We start from the raw sequence: 18,914 nt of genomic DNA, 5'->3' as shown, positions 1-18,914 counted from the left end.
CATTAAATGTGAGAAACTACTGAAGTACTAACTCCCTTGCCCAACTCTTCCTAGAATTTATAAACTCGAACGCCCTGGATCAGCTGGTCAACACCCTCACCAGAAGTGACAACATATTGGACCTGGTCATCACCAACATGGGCAACAGGTGTTCTACACTAGAGGTCAACCCCTCGCTGGTTAGATCAGAACATAGATAATCACTCTAGATATCCACTTTCTGCCCCCACCCCCAATCAAGGAAACCACCGTGGAAAAACTTTTCAAAAGCAAACTTCACGTTACTTAAGACCGAAGTGGAAAGGTTCACAGCCCCCATGCTAAAGGACAACACTGTCCAAGATGCTGAATCCCTTACAAAGGCACTCTATGAGCGCCTGCAAGAATGCATGGATCATGCTATCCCAAGCAAAACCAAGACTCACTCCTCCAAGAAAAGGAAACCAGTCTGGTGGACCCCTGCCATAAACAAGCTATACAATAGAAGGAGGAAACTAGTAAAGAAAAGAGTAAAATCCCAAGAAGGGAAGACATCCCTGATCAGTATCAGCAAGAAACTACGATCCCTCATAAAATCATCCAAGGCGAGCTTCGAAAGCAAAATTGCCAAGGACTCCAAAGATAACCACACAGCGTTCTTTAGCTATGTCAGGAACCTAAGTGGAAACTCTCAGATCTGCTCTGAGTTAGTGCACAATGGCACAAAATACACTGAACCGACTGATATTGCCAACATTCTGGCAGATAGGTTTAGTGCAAACTTCACCCTCCCTCACCCCCTAAAGGGCCCATAACCATACCAGAAGAATGTAGAACCCTGGCAATCACTGATACACAGGTTAAAACAGCCCTATCCAAAAACACTGCTTCAATGAGACCGGTGTGCCAGGCTGTGTCTTACACGAGCTCCAAAATGAACTAACCCCTCACCTAAACACACTGTTCAAACTCAGCCTGTCTACAGGCTGCGCCCCCATAGAGTGCCATACGGCAACAGTTATCCTGTTCCACAAAGGTGAAGCCACAACAACCCCCGGGAACTATTGCCCTTTAAGCCTGACTACCCCGGTCTGCAAGGCTATGGAGCACCTCATCATGGAACTCATTAACAGAGACATTGGAAACCTCCAAACATTGAACCCTACCCAGTTTGGCTTTGTTAAGGGCAGATCATGCCTCCTAAACCTGTTGGACTTCTTTGAGACAGTTACCAAGGCTTTAGATGAGGGAAAGGTGGTCCACACAGCCTACCTAGACTTTGCAAAGGCTTTCAACACCATTCCCCTTTCTGGTATTATAGACAAGCTCACCAGCCTGAACATAAACCCCTACGTCACGAGATGGGTTGCCAATTGGCTCACGAATAGAATCCATGCAGTGAGAGTTGCAGCTCTAGGTCCGACTCTAAACCGGTTACAAGTGGCATCCCCCAGGGCTCAGTCCTGGGACCTCTCCTGTTCGGTATATACTTTTCAGAGGTACAGGCAAGCACAGGAGGACTATGGCTGACCAAGTTCGCAGACGACTGCAAACTGGGGGCCATAACTGACTCTCTGGCTGATAGACATCCTCCAGAAGGGTCTCACTGAGACGGATACCTGGTGTCAAAATTATGGCCTCAAGCTAAATACCAAAAAGTACATAGTCATCCTCTTTGGAAAAAAAAAGTACCCGCAAAGAAAATGTAATAAGGGATCTGGGGACCCAAGTAGATAGTAATCTCTCCTTTGATAATCATATTGCCAAGGTGGTTAGAAAATCCTTCTATGTGGCCCAACTAATCACAAAAGGGTTCGCATCTAGAACAAAAGAGGCTATTGTGCCTCTCTACTCATCACTCATCAGACCCATCATAGAGTACAACGCCCCATTTGGGATGTACCTTACAAGATACCTGCAACAGCTGGAAAGACCACAGAAGTACCTCACCAAGAGGATTACTGGCATCAAACAGATGCCCTATGCAGCCCGACTGAAGAAACTCCAGCTGTACTCGGTTGCTTACCACTTACTCAGAGGTGATCTCTGCTTGACATATAAGGCTGTGTCCAACCCAGAATTGATCGACATGCTCCACCTAAAAAAACAGATCCCAGAGAGCCACACGCTCGAGGGATCTAAACCTCACCACAGCGATAAATAGGACATGCTGGAGGGATAGATTCCTGTCCCAGAGACTCCCCATGCTTTGGAACAGGATTCCAATCTACATTAGGCAGAGCCCCTCACTAATGCTCTTCAAGAGGAACCTTGACGAGTGGATGGGAAATAGAAAATTTACCCAGGGGATCACTGCAGTGGCTCTGCTGGACCGAGGCACAGGGAATTAATGGCTCTGCTGGACAGAGGCACAAGGAACTAATCTAAGGGGGCGGCGAAAGCCAACACATTCTGGCTTGGCTTATAGATGCCCTCGGGCAGATAGCCTAGTACTTGCCTATGAAACTATGAACCTAAAATCCTTTCTTTGTCAAATTTATGTGCTCATTTCTTTCCAAATGTGTCTCTTGCAGCATTGCTATTTGTACTTTTTTGCTTTTCTTGATATAGTTCAATACTCTCTTCTTTTTGTCTATACCTGTAAGGTCATTTGCATTCCAAGAAATGTGTAGAGTAGCCATTATGGTAAAAAGCTATTGTTCTCACCCATAATACATGATAGTGTTTTCGAATATATATTTCCAACCTTTTCCTTACAAACACACACTAATCTTTTATATGATTACTTCTCTTAATCATTTGAACCTGTGACACATTTTCAAGACTTTGTACTTCAATGAAAACCCTGAGCTAAAGTACATTTTCAGAACACCACCATCCCCTATTAACTTAGAACAAACACGCAAAACTATGTACATTATCAACAAATGAATTTTAACCATCCACACAGGGACAAAACAGCACCTGGCAATTCCATCCAGCCTGTAGTTCTTTGCAAACTATGCTCAGAGAGGCCCATTTAGCAGCTCCATGCATAAAATCTGTTGAGACTTTATAGAAGAAATCCCAAAATGATTGAGTTCTGTGGACTTTGATCAGACTTCTGCTTTTGTAGAATGTGCTTTTCTAGAATGTGCTTGTTTTGCATAACAAAATTTTATTCATTTAGTTAACCATCTTACCAGTTTTACTTTTGAAACTTTAGTGCCCAGTATTGGTAGCAAAGGAGGAAAGAAGCTAGAAGTCTTTTCTAAGGTCTTTACTATAGTGGAACTGGGACCACAACTGCCTCTGACCAACCAGGCGATAAAGGAGGAATTTCCCTTAGATACGTTTGTGGGGAAAGGCAGCCTTTTTGAATCGTCTATGATCTTGATGTGCAGATGAGTGTCTTGGAGGTCTGAAGAGCGTGCCCAATGTCCCCCAGGTGGAGGGAGGATCAACGACCCTCTTGAACATACACATGTTTTATTTTTGGAATGCATTGTTTTTGGCCACTTCTTTTAAGAATGGGCCTGAGGTCCTTGGTCTTTTTTGGTACCATTAAAATCTGGAGCAGTAACTGAACCTTATCTCTTCTAGTGGGACTTCTGGAGTGCTTTTTTCTCTAGAAGGCTAACAGCCTCTAAAATTGCCACTCTGTTTTTGCAGGTGGGATGTCTGAAGGAGGAATGCAAAGTATCTTGGGAGCGGTGAGGTAGGGGATGATATAACCACTAGATATTAAGTCCGGAATTCACTGGTCATGTGGGATGGCAGCAGTGCTGACTTGTGGAATGACTATTCTGACTGTACATCTGTCAGGCAAGGCCTGCTGCAGATTTTTGTTACACTCCCTAAGATTTGGGTCCACAGAATCCATTACTTTTCCGTGGAACATTTGCTAGTGAGCTGCTGTCTACTTTGGCGCTTAACACCACTACACTGTTACTGATACCTTCCAGATCATGCAGCAGCCGCAGGGTCACATAGTGGAAACCACTTCTGGTGTGGATTCTGTGCGTGTCAGAAAGGGTTTGTTGAGAATTGAAAATCTGATGTTAACAGCTGTTTGTCTTTCCCTCTTTTTCACTCTCCTTCAGCTTTAATTTCTTCTGTGGCCAGAAATGGACGGAGCTATTAAAAAGAACATTTAGAAAGGGTGCCTTGACGTTTTCCTGGAAGTCTGACAGGCAGAGCCCTGCTTGACAGCACACTGCCACTTTTGATATCTAATGCCCTCACTGCACCATCAGCTGCATTATGGAGTAGTCTCATGGCAGATGAGTTGAAGGCTTATTCTGCAACTCTGTCCTCTACTTGCCCATTGTTTTTGATATTTCATCTTAAAGACTGCTTTGGAAAATCATCGTTGTGCTTAGCAACTCTGTGCCTGTGAAGAATGTCAGGGTCATGACGTCCCTTTTCCCAAGAGTAATCAGGAGGGTAGATTGCAGGACTTTGAGGTGTAGAATCCTTTTTTAGCTTTTTAGAGATAAAAGGATAAGCTATGGAAGCATGATGAACTATTTTCTTTTATGCAGGTATTCTTAATTGGTCTGTCCTTTAGTAGCAGTGTATTTATGTGTTTGCATGCTTAGGTGGATTATATATTTTTACACACACACACACATATGTGTGTATATATATATATATATATATATATATATATATATGGATCGAGACCATATGATCGACTTTCTGAAGTATCAAAGTGTTTGTACTGAGATTGCTGTACAGTGGGGATTGGGGAATTTACCCTTTTTCCACTGTGGTGTGATGTCTTAGTTTGTATATATAATTTCTTGGGGGTAGAGGAGTGCAGGGGTCACTTTTTAACCTTTCGACATTGTGGAGCTTCAATGATATGGTCTCGACCATATGCAGTTCAGCATTCCGTAATGTCTCTTTTGACGTAGGCCCGTATATGTATATAGATATATGTATATATATATATATGTGTGTGTGTAAAAAAAAAAAAAATATATATATATATGTCTGTATGTATATATATATATATATATATATATATATATATATATATGTATGTATGTATTGTGTACATACATATGTATGGGTAGAGATATGTCTCTACAGTATACACACACTTCTGTCTTGTACGGTCAGGTATATGGTTGAAAGTGGATTGTGCTGCTTTTTGTTTTGTATTGGTATGGAGTGTCAGGTTTCTACCAGTTGTTGCACTGGTTTGTCATGAGTGGGGGTAATGTGAAATGCAAACTGACAATCTCAGAGAACTCGGTTAGTGAAGGAGAAAGTATGTTATTGAATTACTGTCTATTTTTTTATGCTGTGTTCATGTCTTATCCTTCAAAATTCTACAGTTGTACAGTCTCTCTTAATAAGCTGTGTGTGGTTGATGCACTGGTGCTGTGTAGGTCAAAGCAGGAAGATCTGATACCACTGAATTCCAAAACATGTAGATGTTCATCGTATTACCCTGCTGCAGTCATCACACTTGGGTTATCCTGCCGTCAGGCGGTCCTGCCGTCGGCCCAAATTCCAAAGTCTTGGTCCGGCGTCGGTTGCTGTCACTTCTTCTCTGACGTCAGTGCGTCAGGGGTATATAAGAGGCATCCGACGCCATTTTCTTCAGTCTTTCTTGCCGCGCGGTGCCCAAAGCAGAAGCAGTTCGCAAGTGCCGGTCGGCCGACACCTGAGATTTTCGATTCGAATTTCAGTCCGAAGTCTTCAATAAAGCTAAGCACCCCATTGGGGAACCTTTTCTTGCCTCAGTCCGATGTCAGAAAAAGTTAACAATTGCATTTCTTGTGGGAAGCAAATACCTCATAAGGACTTCCATTCCTATTGTATTCCTTGCCTAGGCCCAGACCACGATGTCACAGGTCGTCTGTTTTGTGCTAGGTTTAATAAACAAACTATCAAATGCCGTTTTGACTTCGCATGCCATTACTTTGGTAGGAAATTTAATTATATCATGCCATCGGAGCAGCCGACGACTGGCATGTATAAAAAACGCAAGGATAAGGACAGGCAGCCTAGGAACAAGCCAGACTCCAAGGTCTCTGCTGGGCCTGTCGCCGGTTCTCCGGTTTTCAGTGAGGCGCCTACGCAGCCCCTGACGACTGCTGAACTGGAACCCCAGACAGCTTTGGATTCTCAATTGGAGTCTACTAGACCGAAGCAGCCATCTTCATTAGGCCCTTCCGACACCGGAGCAGAAGTAGACCCCGGTGCAGTGGAAACACCTTCGGTTGCAGAAGGTGTCTTCAGACCAACTACACTCACCATTAAATCTTATGCTAAGCTTAAAACTCCTTTGAAACCAAAGAAGACTGTACATCAGTCTACAGTTCAAGGCCCCATGCCTAAGAAACAGATGCTTAAGATGGCTGAAGATTTAGTTACCCTAATCAGGGGTTCCCATCCCCCTCCTGATAAAAGACCAAGACAAGAGGAGGATTATGCTTCCTCTGACCAGGTTTCAATTTCCTCAGACTCTTCTGAGGAACAGGATTACACTTTTCCTCCTTATGAAGACTCTGATGCTGAAGACTCTATTCCCTCAGCATCCCCCCCTGAAGATTACTCCTTTGGGGAAACTTTACATACCATGAGGGAACATTTCCACTGGGAAGGCCAGGACTACTCTGATTCTAAGAAAAGGCTCAGAGAGTTCCTTTTACTACCCCAGCACAGACCACTGGCTATCCCTCCAGTTTTAGATATTGTGGATGATGTTTACTTGGAGTCTAGTCTAAATCCCGACTCTCTACCTCCTGCTCCAGCCAAACCAGACAGATACTACAGAGTACCTGACTCACACAAATTCCTTTATAGAAGCCCTGTGGCTGACCCAGAAACTGTTTCCCAGGGTCCTAAGGGAGCCAAAGCTTCTATGGCAAAAAATCCTGTGCCCTCTGAAAGGGATTCCAGAGCCCTAGATAGATGGGGAAAGAAAATATACACCTCAGCAACTCTGGCTATGAGAGCATTAAATTGTCAGTTTCACATGCTGAAATATCAGCAATTCCTAATGTCTCAATTAAAACAAAAAATGAGCACACATTCTGAACAGTCTGAGTTCAAGGAAATGCAGGATCTGTTGCATGCAGCTGAACAGGTGGGCAAACATACTTTACAATGTGGATTTGATTCATTGGAAGCTTCCTGTAGAGCAGCTTTTACTGGCTCTGTCATACGTAGACATGCTTGTAGACATGCTTGGTTAAAAGAACAAACCCTTCCTGATCATGTTAAAGCAAAATTATTGGATGCACCTTTACAGCAGGATGTATTATTTGGTGTCAAAGCAGAAGAGGTTTTAAAGAAAATGGAGGATAAGGCAAAGTCTATGCAGACGGTCAAGGATTTTTTGCAGGTATAACCCCCTCGTTTCAGCAGAAATTGGCCTACAAAAAACTGGTCCTTTCCAGCATCTGACAGATCACAGAGAGGCAAATTCAGATGCCCAAGGGGCAGAGGTCAGTCACAAGGCCCTTACAAACCTCACCAATGGGGTACTGCTACCCAGAAAGGAGGAGAAGACAGGCACCAGGCTAGCAGAAGCCAAACACAATGACTCAATCCTCAAACTACCAAGCAAATCTCTCCTGACAGCTCCCTTTGGAGGAAAATTAGCATTTTTTGCAGACAACTGGCACATCATCAGAAAAGACAAATGGGTCCTAAACATTGTTTCTCAAGGATACAGATTCCACTTTCATATCTTACCAAGGATAAAAGGAATGCCAAACCTGCCACCAAATCAATGGGCAGAGGCACAAAAACAAATTACAGCCCTCATGGACATGAGAGCCATTCAACATGTACCTACTCAGGAGCAAGGACAAGGTTTTTACTCAAGACTATTTCTAGTTCCAAGAAAGGACAAAACATGGAGACCCATTCTGGATCTTTCAATTCTGAACACCTATCTGCAAGTACCAAAATTCAAGATGCTAACACAACAGCAGCTTCTTCCCATGCTGGGCAAGAATGCTTGGCTAGTAACGTTGGACCTCAAGGAGGCTTACCTGCATGTCCCTATCAGACAAAATTGCAGAAGGTACCTCCACTTCATTGCAGGTTCAACACATTATCAATTCTCTGCACTGCCCTTTGGCTTATCTACTGTGCCCAGGGTCTTCACAAAATGCTTGGCACCAGTAATTGCATACTGCAGACAGAGGAATTCAAATATACCCATACCTGGACGACTGCCTTATTCAAGCAGTAAACAAGGACATTCTTTTAAAGCATCTAGCATTTGTCAAACACCTTCTAAGTTGCCTAGGGTACACAGTAAATGAAAATAAACCAAAACTAGTGCCCTGACAAAACATAATATTCCTGGGTGCCAGCTTGAATACAACGGCCCAGATGGCTTATCTCACGCCAGACAAGCAACAACAGCTGACTCAATATTTCAGAATAATGGCAACAAAGACCCAACTCCCTGCAAGAAAAATTCTGCAGGCCTTGGGATTCATGGCATCTTGCATACTACTAATACCATTTGCAAAACTGCATATGAGGAAATTACAATGGTACCTGAAAAGTGTATGGACACAGCACAGCCACAGCTTGGAAACAATGATACCACTCATTCCCTGCCTTCAACAGGAGTTTCTATGGTGGGCATAGGCATGTCACCTCAACAAGGGTCAGCCTTTCACCTTACCCACAGCCAGGCAAACTATGACACAGATGCATCGGACTATGCCTGGGGAGCACACATGGCAGGACAGTGCATTCAGGGCAAATGGACTACAGATCAGAGACATCTGCACATCAATCAAAAAGAAATGCTAGCAGTACAGAATGCCCCAACAGCTTTCAAGGACCTCTTACACCCAGGGCAACTAATAATAAAGATGGACAATACCGCAGTAATGTGGTACATAAACAAGCAAGGGGGCACACATTCCTACCCTCTATGCAGGCAAGCAATGACCTTGTGGAACACTACACTGTCTTACCAGGTTCAATTACAAGCACAATTCCTGCCAGGAAAGGAAAAACACATTGGCAAATGACCTAAGCAGAAACATCATGGATCCACACGAGTGGAAATTAGATCCACAAATATTTGCAAGGATAGCTCAAAAATGGGGATGTCCAGACATAGATCTGTTTGCAAGCCCCCAAAACTACCAACTTCAAAAATTTTGCACAAGGACATTCCATCCTCAAGCTTGGAAAGTGGACGCCCTCTCATTCAGTTGGAAAACATTAACAGTGTATGCCTTTCCTCCACTGCCTCTTCTAGCAAAAGTACTGCTGGAAATCAGATCAGAGAGGCCTTAAATGATACTCATTGCACTAGACTGGCCACGCCAGCATTGGTATCCAATTCTAAGGAACATAGCCCACAGCCCACCATGGATTTTACCACAGATTCCTCACCTGCTCACCCAGCGAGACAATCGGATTCTACACAGCCAGCTCAAGACTATAAACCTGGCTGCATGGCAAATTACCTAAACAACCAGCCAACACCTCTATCCAAAGCTGTTATGGATGTCATTCTGGAGGCCAGGAGGCCCAGCACCAGGAAAACCTATTCAGAGAAATGGAAAAGATTTTGCGCCTGGAACCAGGCTAAAGACCAAAATCCCCTTGATCCAAACATTCCTCAGATTCTACAATATTTAACTGAGATGTTGCACAAAGGACTTTCCTCTTCATCTATTAAGATCCATGCCTCAGCAATTTCAGCTCATTACAACACGGACCCTCCTTTATTCTCACATCCACTCCTAAGACAGTACCTCAGAGGGGCTAAGACCACTAAGGAGAGCACCAACACCTACTTGGGATCTTAACTTTGTTCTGGAAAAGCTTACACTGCCGCCCTTTGAACCAGCCTTTTCAACTGATTTAAAATTTCTATCATGGAAAACTGCCCTGCTACTAGCAATAACCTCAGCTAGAAGAGTCTCAGAGCTACAGGCATTAATGGCAGTGGAGCCTTTCCTCATTTTTCATCAAGACAGAATCTCTCTATGAGCTAACCCTTCCTTTATGCCAAAGGTGGTATCCATTGTGGCCCTAAACCAAACCATTCATTTGCCCAAATCCCCAGAACAAAGGAGAAAGACTTCTGCACTCTTTGGACATTCTCAGGCAATTACGTTAGTACTTGGACAAAACTAAGGCTTTCAGAACATCTGACCAGCTCTTTGTAGCCTATGCTACAGGATCACAAGGTAAAGCTATCTCAAAACAGACCATTTCTAAATGGATAGGGCATTGCATACGTTTCTGCTACACGCATCATGGGAAACCGGTACCTGGTAACATTAGGTCCCACTCCACCAGGGCTACAGCTACACCAACACCCTTTCTTAGGGGAATGCCAACCAAGGATATTCTGGAAGCTGCAACTTGGAGTTCAGTGCACACCTTCACCAAACACTATCACTTGCCTCTATATTCTAAGGCTAGAGCTGTTTTTTGCCACTGCAGTTCTGCAGGGCCTACTAGCTTCTTCTAACTCAGTCTAACTCCACCTCCCATCCTTAGCTTTGGGATTCAACCCAAGCATGATGACTGCAGCAGGGTAACACGATGAACATAGTACAGTTTTGTACCTACCATAAATGTAGATGTTCGTGTCTTCACCCTGCTGCAGTCCAGGTTACCCTCCCTCCATCCCCTCTGGACTAATTGAACTTATCTATACCACTCTATCCTATACAACCTCTGTGGTGTAATTGCTTGTGCCTAAAGGTATTGTTTTATTTTTATTTAGCTATACATATATATTTTGCCTACCTATTGGGGGCACCTGACATCTGGGGCAAGAAAAACTGAAGAAAATGGCGTCGGATGCCTCTTATATTACCCCTGACGCACTGACGTCAGGGAAGAAGCGACAGCAACCGACGCCGGACCAAGACTTTGGAATTCGGGCCAACTGCGGGACGGCCTGACGGCAGGATAACCCAAGTGTGATGACTGCAGCAGGGTGAACACTCGAACATCTACATTTATGGTAGGTACAAAACTGTACTTTATAAGGTCATCTTCAATTGTAATGGTATAATTATTTATTATGTTTATCTAAATGCAGGAAACTTTAAGTCAACTGCTGAACAAATCTTCCACTGCCTTTGACACAGAACTGAAAAAGCTGAATGGAGAACATGAAAGACTGTTTCATAAGTGGATGTTACTATTGCGGTAGGTAAAGTCATTTTAGAACATTAAACAATTCCTCCTGTGCTTCTGTTGCAGGAGTTTTCTGGAGTCGGTGCATGCAAGCTCAGACATATATACCTATGACCATATTTAGTTGCTCCTGTCTGGTCATCATGACTAATGCCGAATCCTGTTTACACAGGAAGTGTTGCCACTCATTTTCATTCAGAAATGTTATCTCAAAATGATTTTTTTTTTCGCCTAAATGTTGTAAGAGTGTCATTCAGTAAGTCTTCCGGTTAAAAGCTCTACTGCCAGATGACAGTAATGCATGCTAGATTCATAACCACTGGCAGCCTGTGGTCACTTTGCTGTTAAGTGAACCTGCCAGCATGGTGTGATGAAATTAGCACCTTATTCTTTTCACCCTCATTTAATAAAAATGTATCTTGTAGGCTTTCATCAATTTCTGTGCATTCATACCTTAACAATTATTTCATATTTTTTGCTTACTGTTTTCTGTCCATTGTCTAAGGCCTCCATCAGTGACACTTTCATGTGCTACAATTGTAGGAGTTTAGTTGAAATGGTAGAAAATCTTCAGAATTTCTCAGGGAGCAGCATAGTCACTGTGGTAGTGATCTACCCAGTTTGAAAACACTGGATTAATCCAGCAAGAAGATGCTGATGCACACCCTACAAGGAGCTGTACAAGCTCAAGGTCCAATCCCTGCAAAATGTACAATATGCAGCATACCTGCATTCTTGGGGATTGTTTGCAGGATGAAGAGAATTTGTACCAAGGCTGTGATGAGGATTATGTTGCAGGTTCTCCGTAAGCAATGATGTGTCAGTAAAGTGCCGCATTCATACCTCTTTTATTTTCCAGCAGTCAGTATTTGAGAAGTGCTGTCAACTAGAAAATGCTGCTTATCAATGTTTTCCCCAGCACCGTTTGCAAAATACTCTCTTTGTTTTAGTATTATTCATTGAAAGATGCTCATCCATAAAGCCATGAATAGTTTCTTCTGCACACTTTCCCTGTCCTTCTTTTGAGCAGTATACCCTTGAAGGTGCATACTCTTTAGATTCAGTTACTTTACACATTTCTTCTAAATGAAGGTAACAAAAAGACAAATATCAGATGCACATTTTCATTATTTTGATAACTGCCCATAAAATGTATGGCCACTTTAGTGTATGTATGTTTGTCGTTTATGGGCCCTGAATACTAGCAAGTGAGTTTGCCTTTTGTTTTTTTTTTTTTTTTGTTTGAGCAACCTTGTTTGAATTTTGCAGTTAAATTTAGAATAGTAAAAAAGGGCTCAGGATATTGTAGAACTGCACAGAAAACAGTAACTTCTTTCAGAAGGATGCTATTTGTATGCCTGTACCCTTCTCTCGTAGAAATGCCAAAATGATTAAAAATAATTTTAATAGTGTGTGAAGTGATGGAATGGCAGTTTGATTCTGACTTGTGCTTAGGCTGTTTTAATAGTCTGCAGACTTGATAGCCTGATATTTGTCAGTGTGAGTGGCTCAGCAGGTAGCACAGCTGCCCTTGATGCTGAAAGATTAGAAGATTCTGGGTTCTATTCCAAAACTAGGTTCTTTTGTTCATTTCTTTCGCCTTTGGAATGTACCTGACCAAACATATGTAACAGCTGGAACTCCCACAAAGGTTCCTTACCAGGAAAATCTAGGTTATAAATGCATTGTCCTATATGGATTAGCTTAAAGTCCTATCTCTATACTCTGTCTCCTACAGGTTACGGAGAGGCAATCTGTGCCTGGCATATGAGGCATCCTCAAACCATACTTGGACCTTTTGCACATTCACAAAACGAACATCAGAACCACTAGATCCAAGGATTCAAACTTTGCTTGCATCATAAATTAAAACACAAGACATGTTTTCAGAAGATCCCAATGCTGTGCAACCATGTGAAGCCAAATCCATCCTAACCCTATTTAAGTGTAATCTTGACTAGCGGATGGGAAATCGGAAATTCACACTGGGTCTGGCCCCCATGTCTGTTATAGGCAGACAATAATGCCCAAACTAACAGCCCCCCCCAAACTTTCTAACTGGCATACCCCCTCCTAATAAATGCCCATGATTCATAGGGACTTAATTGGGTTGAATTGCACAGCTAAGCTTATAAAAGCTTTGGTGATCATTACCTTAGTATATAACTTTGAACCTATGAATGACAGGTTATTCCACTACAACATATCTCATTCAAATAATGAGGGAAAGATTTTCTATGTTTTTATCTTGCCATTCTCTTGGTACATTACTTGGGGCTGTAGTCCTGTCTACAGTAGTGTTTCTGTTGGTGTTGCTTTCATCAGATTTAGTCTTTCCAACTTCCAAATGCTCTTTTCAGGCAGAGGACATTATGGGGCTTACATTCTGTGGTATTTCCATATGACACTTAGAATTAAGAGAACTAAAAACAAGATTTTTGTGATATTACCTGCTTTACGGGCTCTGAGTTCTTCTGTCAGAGCTAATCAGGCACATTTTTGGGGTGTTCAGTTGATCCCAGGGCTTCTTCTGATCCACTGAGTTTATTGAACCATTTGCCATCCTCTAACTTTGATTTATGTTTAGGACTGGTGAAAAGTAGAGACATCCCAGGGCAGCATTTTACTGCTGCCAAAGGAGAATTTCACTTGAAGGCCTAGACGCAGCCCTCCTTATGCTCTCATACCATCCAAAGACTGGCATACATTGGGCCTGAGCCAAATTGTCCACCCAACTGAGTGCAACTCTATAGACAGCACCACCTGTGCATTACCAGCCTGCACCAGGGATCAGCATTGGTGGTGTACCTGAGTACATTACACCCCTCCCAACAAATGGGCAAACTTATCCTCCCTGCCACTGCTTTCAAGTGCTCAAGCTGCTAATCAAACTCTGTTCGCAGATCTGGTTGTTGTCAAAGCTTTATCCCTGTACATCACTCCCAAATAATTGGATTTTTTTCTTTTTTAGTACCCCAGTGGAAGCATAATACAGCCAAGCCACTTGACATTCTTACTGACTCTGCATTTGTCATTGATTACTGTCCCACTTTTGTATTCAGGCAAAGTGACTTTTATTCATTGGGCTCCATGTAGACGGATGAATTTGTTCTGGTACTGGGCCAGAGTACAGCAACCTTTTAAACTGACTGGTAAGCCTGTCAAAGTATTTACCCTTCCCTTTCAGTCGCCTCTGTCGTGTGTGTATGCACCGTTTACTACCCATCGGTCATGGAACTCTCCTTGTTAAATCTCTCTTCAAAGGAATATGCTGAAGAAAATGCCAGGAATATAGTTCCTCTTCCTGATGTCCCACTATCTTTATCCAAGCCCTCTTCCACATATTTAAGTCATGTTGCATGTACTTAACAATTGAGGGACCTTTTTTATGTTTTACAGACATATTTTGGAGGTTAATGAGTTTTCCTAATACACTGGCAGCTGGCAGCATGTCTGGATTTTCCAGAACCACTTCCCAGTTTGTGTTCCTTACTACTAATTACAAAAACACAAAAGGGGGGATATCTAAAGTCCCCAGTTGAATCCAGTAAGAAGCATCATGTTGTCTGGAAGCATTCCTTCTGCATGTAGTTCTTCTTTCTAGATGTTTTTTTTTTCAGTTATGACACGCAGGTGTCCAAGGTGCTTGCAAAATGAAAATGGGGCAGATGTGGTTGACAGGGTTGGGAAGAGTCATTTGTATATTATGTATTGATGTGAACATTTCTGTATCTGTGTTTGTGTGTGTGTTTACATGCTTAAACAAACGTGGAAAATTAAGACTACAACTCCTTCGAACCAAGTAGTATGAAAAACCACAGCAGCCAATTCTTTAAAAATTTATTAGTGCTTTCGTCCATTCACAGCAAACTTGAATTTCTTCAGATACATTTTGTTACAAAGTATCCATATTTAAATACCAGCAGAAACCATTTATGATGTCACAAATTACTTTCTTAAAAAGACAAGACTTAAATACAATTGCATAGGTCTAAATTCACTTAGTATTACATATTCTAAAATACAATTAGACCATAACCATAAACAAAAGCCCTAAATATATAACTCAACCCTGTACTCCTAAACACCCCACAATAAAAATCATATATTAGAAAAAGTCTCTATACATATATATATATATATATATATATATATATATATATATATATATATATATATAAATACTTTTATGTCAAAAAGTTCCTTTTTATATTAGAAAATTCAATATTTGTTGTTCTCAGATTAACTCATATCTCACTATAATAAAATAGTAAGGCAAAATCAGTAAAAATCTATCTTGCCAAAGCTTTTAGTTTAAGTATACAAGCTAGTGTACAGTTTTCATTAAGTCCTGGATAGGCAAACACATTTAGTTTGAGCTGCCACAGCAGTTTTCTTTCTTTGAGTCTAAGTGCCCATGGTCCACCGCTTATATTTTTTTTAACATGCTCAATAATTACATAGCGAAAAAAATGATCACCATTGTAAGAGATGTGCTTAGCCAGGATATTATTGACATTACTCCTACTAATATTGTATTGATGTTCATATATGCGTTGTTTAAAACTCCTCTCGGTCTTACCTATATAAAATACAGGACATAACTGACACCTAGCTAAATAGATGACCCCCATAGTGTCACACGAGTATCTACATCTAATTTTGTTCACATACGTACATTGTGTGCATCTTCCGCACTTCCTCATACCAGGATTATGTATAACATTCTCCCTAGTATTCTCAAGAATTAGTGATCTTAGGGGGTAATCAAATTGTGGTCCTTGTTAAATAAATTCCAATTTTTATTACGGACATCTATAATCAGTTGTGACTCCATAGAATATGTGGTAATAAAACTTATCTTATATTGAAAGTTTATTTGTACATCCCTAGATGTAGCTATTTCTCTGTTATGTCCATTCGGATCTACACCTTTTCCCAAGATGGGTTCAAAATGTCCCCTTATTCTTTTATTGTGGACTTCAAATATAAGTTCATCCACTAAAGACATTGGGTATCCCCTTCTAATAAACATATCTTTCAATATTTTACATTCCTGTATGCAGTCTTCTAATAATGAAGTCATCTTGGCCGCCCTCACCAGTTGCCCTTTCACAACGGCCTTCCTCTGGTGAAGTGGGTGGGAGCTATCATTGTGTAACAGTGTGTTTGAATATGTAGGCTTTCTATAGATGTTCGCATGATACCTATTATTGATTCTATCCTTCCTCAGACATGCATCTAAGAATGCTATTACATCATGTTCAAATTTAACTTAAAAAACAAAAATGTAATGGTGTTATTCATTCTGTCTACAAATTACATAGCCGACTCTCTGTCTCCTTTCCAGATGACAAAGATGTCATCCAGGTACCTGGTATACCAGTAGATTTTATCCATGATATTCTTATCCTTAAATACAAACTCCCTCTCCCAGTAGGCCATAACTATATTCGCGAAGCTACCTCCACAAGAGGAACCCATCGCCGCACCACTTTTTTGTAAACAATATTCACTGTTGAGTAATATAAAGTTATTACTGAGAAAAATATCCAATAACCTCTCAATGAGATAGATTTCCTTTGAATCTGCACCTTTTGTAAGTAAAAATTCTGTTACCCAGTTGATCCCAATATCCTGTGGGATAACCGTATACAAGTCTCGGATACCAGTTCAAATTCTAGGTTGTTAATATTCTCCAAGAAACTCCACGAGTCCTTAAAAATTTGGGTCTCAGAAGTCAGATATTTTTTTAAGTTTATTATCAATAAGTTTGGCACAGGAGTAAGTTATTGAATTTCGCCCATCCACTATTGGTCTCATGGTTGGGTCTTCTAAGTTTTTATGAATTTTTGGGGCTCCATATATAACTGGTATAAGGGCTACAACAATGTTCAATAATTAAACATTTCATTGTCAATGCTTCCTTCAATAAAGTGGTCATTAATATCTGTCTTCACTCGCTGATAAGCCCCATTAATTTCATTCAAAGATACTTTAACATAAGCATCCGGATTCAGTATACTTAACATCCTGTTGTTATACTCCAAAATATCTATGAAGACCAACCCCCCCCCTTATCCGGCTTCATGACCCTAATCTTCTGGGTTTTTACTAAATCTAATAATTGTTTTTCCTGCAAAGAGAGGTTCAGTTTCCCATAATTAGGACAATGTTTGCCCAACAATGTTCTCAAATCCATTTCACACATTTTTTTTTAAAATATTCAACAGCAGGTGCATTGGAGGATTAAATAAACTAGAAACTCTGTATTCATTCAACATAACAGTGGAATTACCCATTAAAATATTAAGATTCAACTTATGCAAATAAACTTTGAAGTCTAGTAATGTCCTGGCTAAATCAGCCCGCCTAGTTGGAACAAACCATAATCCTTTTGAAAACAGTTCAGCTAGATCCATGTCCATGGGAAAGGATGAAAATCTGTATATTTTAAAGTCCCCTTCCCTATTAGTAAGACTGTCCAATGTGTTCCCTTGTAATTCCATATTTAAGTTGATTATCTCTGACGACGGTTCTGTTTCCTGGTCCGTTGGGTGTGCCGTCTTGCTCCCTGTTGATTGGTTTGATTTTTCTTCTGCGCCCCCAAAAAACCCTGCTGATTAAGATGATTGTTAGAACTTTGATCTTGTATATTTTTATTATTATGTTGTTCTCATAATTGCTCTCTTCTCCTAATTGTTGGTGCATTATTATTATAGTTGCCTTCTCCTATATTGAAACTGTAATGGCACTGTTATCATTATCAGCTTTCATAGCGCCCCCCCCATCCCTAACGTTTGAGGTGGTATTTGTACCCCAAGCCTGGGAAACAGGGGGCACAGGATAAGCTGTTCCATTCAGATATTCACTTCTGTCCCTTTCTAGTTTCCTCATTTTGGTTTCTTTAATTTTACTTAATTGCTTCTTGATACTAGTAATACATCTGCAATATTCATGCTTATATCGCAGGAAATCATTGTCCATCTTGAGCTCACTGTCCAAGGGCTGTTTATGTTTATGGCCTAATTGTATTTTAGAATATGTAATAATATGTGAATTTAGACTTATGCGATTGTATTTCAGTCTTGTCTTTTTAAGAATGTAATTTGTGACATCATGAATGGTTTTGGCGGATATTTAAATATAGATACTTTGTAACAAAATGTATTTGAAGAAGTTCAAGTTTACTGTGAATGGTCGAAAGCGCTAATAAATTTTAAAGGAATTGGCTGCTGTGGTTTTTCATACTACTTGGTTTGAAGGAGTTGTGTTTACATGCTTATATGTGTGTATAATATGCAAATGATGCTCTAATTGTTGCGTAGCTTAGTTCATAGAACCAAAGCAGACAATTCATATGAGGCTCACTGGCTGTACATAATGAAAGTCTATGTTTTCCATCTGATTGTCAACCCACCTATGTATGTTTTACCCGAAATGAGCTACATTGTCAGCTGTCCATAGCAAAAACTGTTTCATACTGTTATCCTGCTTTTTCAAGTATTTCATTCTATTCCCCTCCAAAGAAAGATTGATATATAATGTCTAATAATCTGTTCCTAATCTCATGATATTCACTCCTAGAGTAATGCTAGTTGTTATGCATGGCATGTGTGAAACAAAAACAAACACTGACACAGGAAAATGCTACCATGTGGAGAGGCAATTCTTCCTTGGACTAATGACAGTGTGAAATAATTTCCACTTGCTGGTTGCTGGATGTGGATTTATTTACCTTGCTGGCTTGCATATATGAACAACATATTTTTTCAGGACAGTATGCAAATTAATAAAATATCTGTACACCCTACCTGTGTATAGGAATAATAGCAAAA

The 18,914-nt window shown here is 40.9% G+C and overlaps 1 protein-coding gene across 1 annotated transcript in view; it reads left to right on the top strand.

Moving 5' to 3' along the window:
- Positions 1–18,914, top strand: part of ORC2 (origin recognition complex subunit 2) — an 829,308-nt gene that overhangs the window by 349,216 nt on the left and 461,178 nt on the right. Inside the window, exon 10 of the mRNA XM_044075702.1 lies at positions 10,979–11,088. Within this exon, the coding sequence (XP_043931637.1) occupies positions 10,979–11,088 (110 nt within the window). The remainder of the gene's footprint in view (positions 1–10,978; positions 11,089–18,914) is intronic.

The sequence above is a fragment of the Protopterus annectens genome, chromosome 6.part1, assembly GCF_019279795.1.
Source record: "Protopterus annectens isolate FY-2018-M chromosome 6.part1, PAN1.0, whole genome shotgun sequence".
Lineage (NCBI taxonomy): Eukaryota > Metazoa > Chordata > Ceratodontiformes > Protopteridae > Protopterus > Protopterus annectens.
The sequence above is the reverse complement of the archived record's forward strand: the minus strand, read 5'-3'. Positions and strand labels throughout refer to the sequence as shown.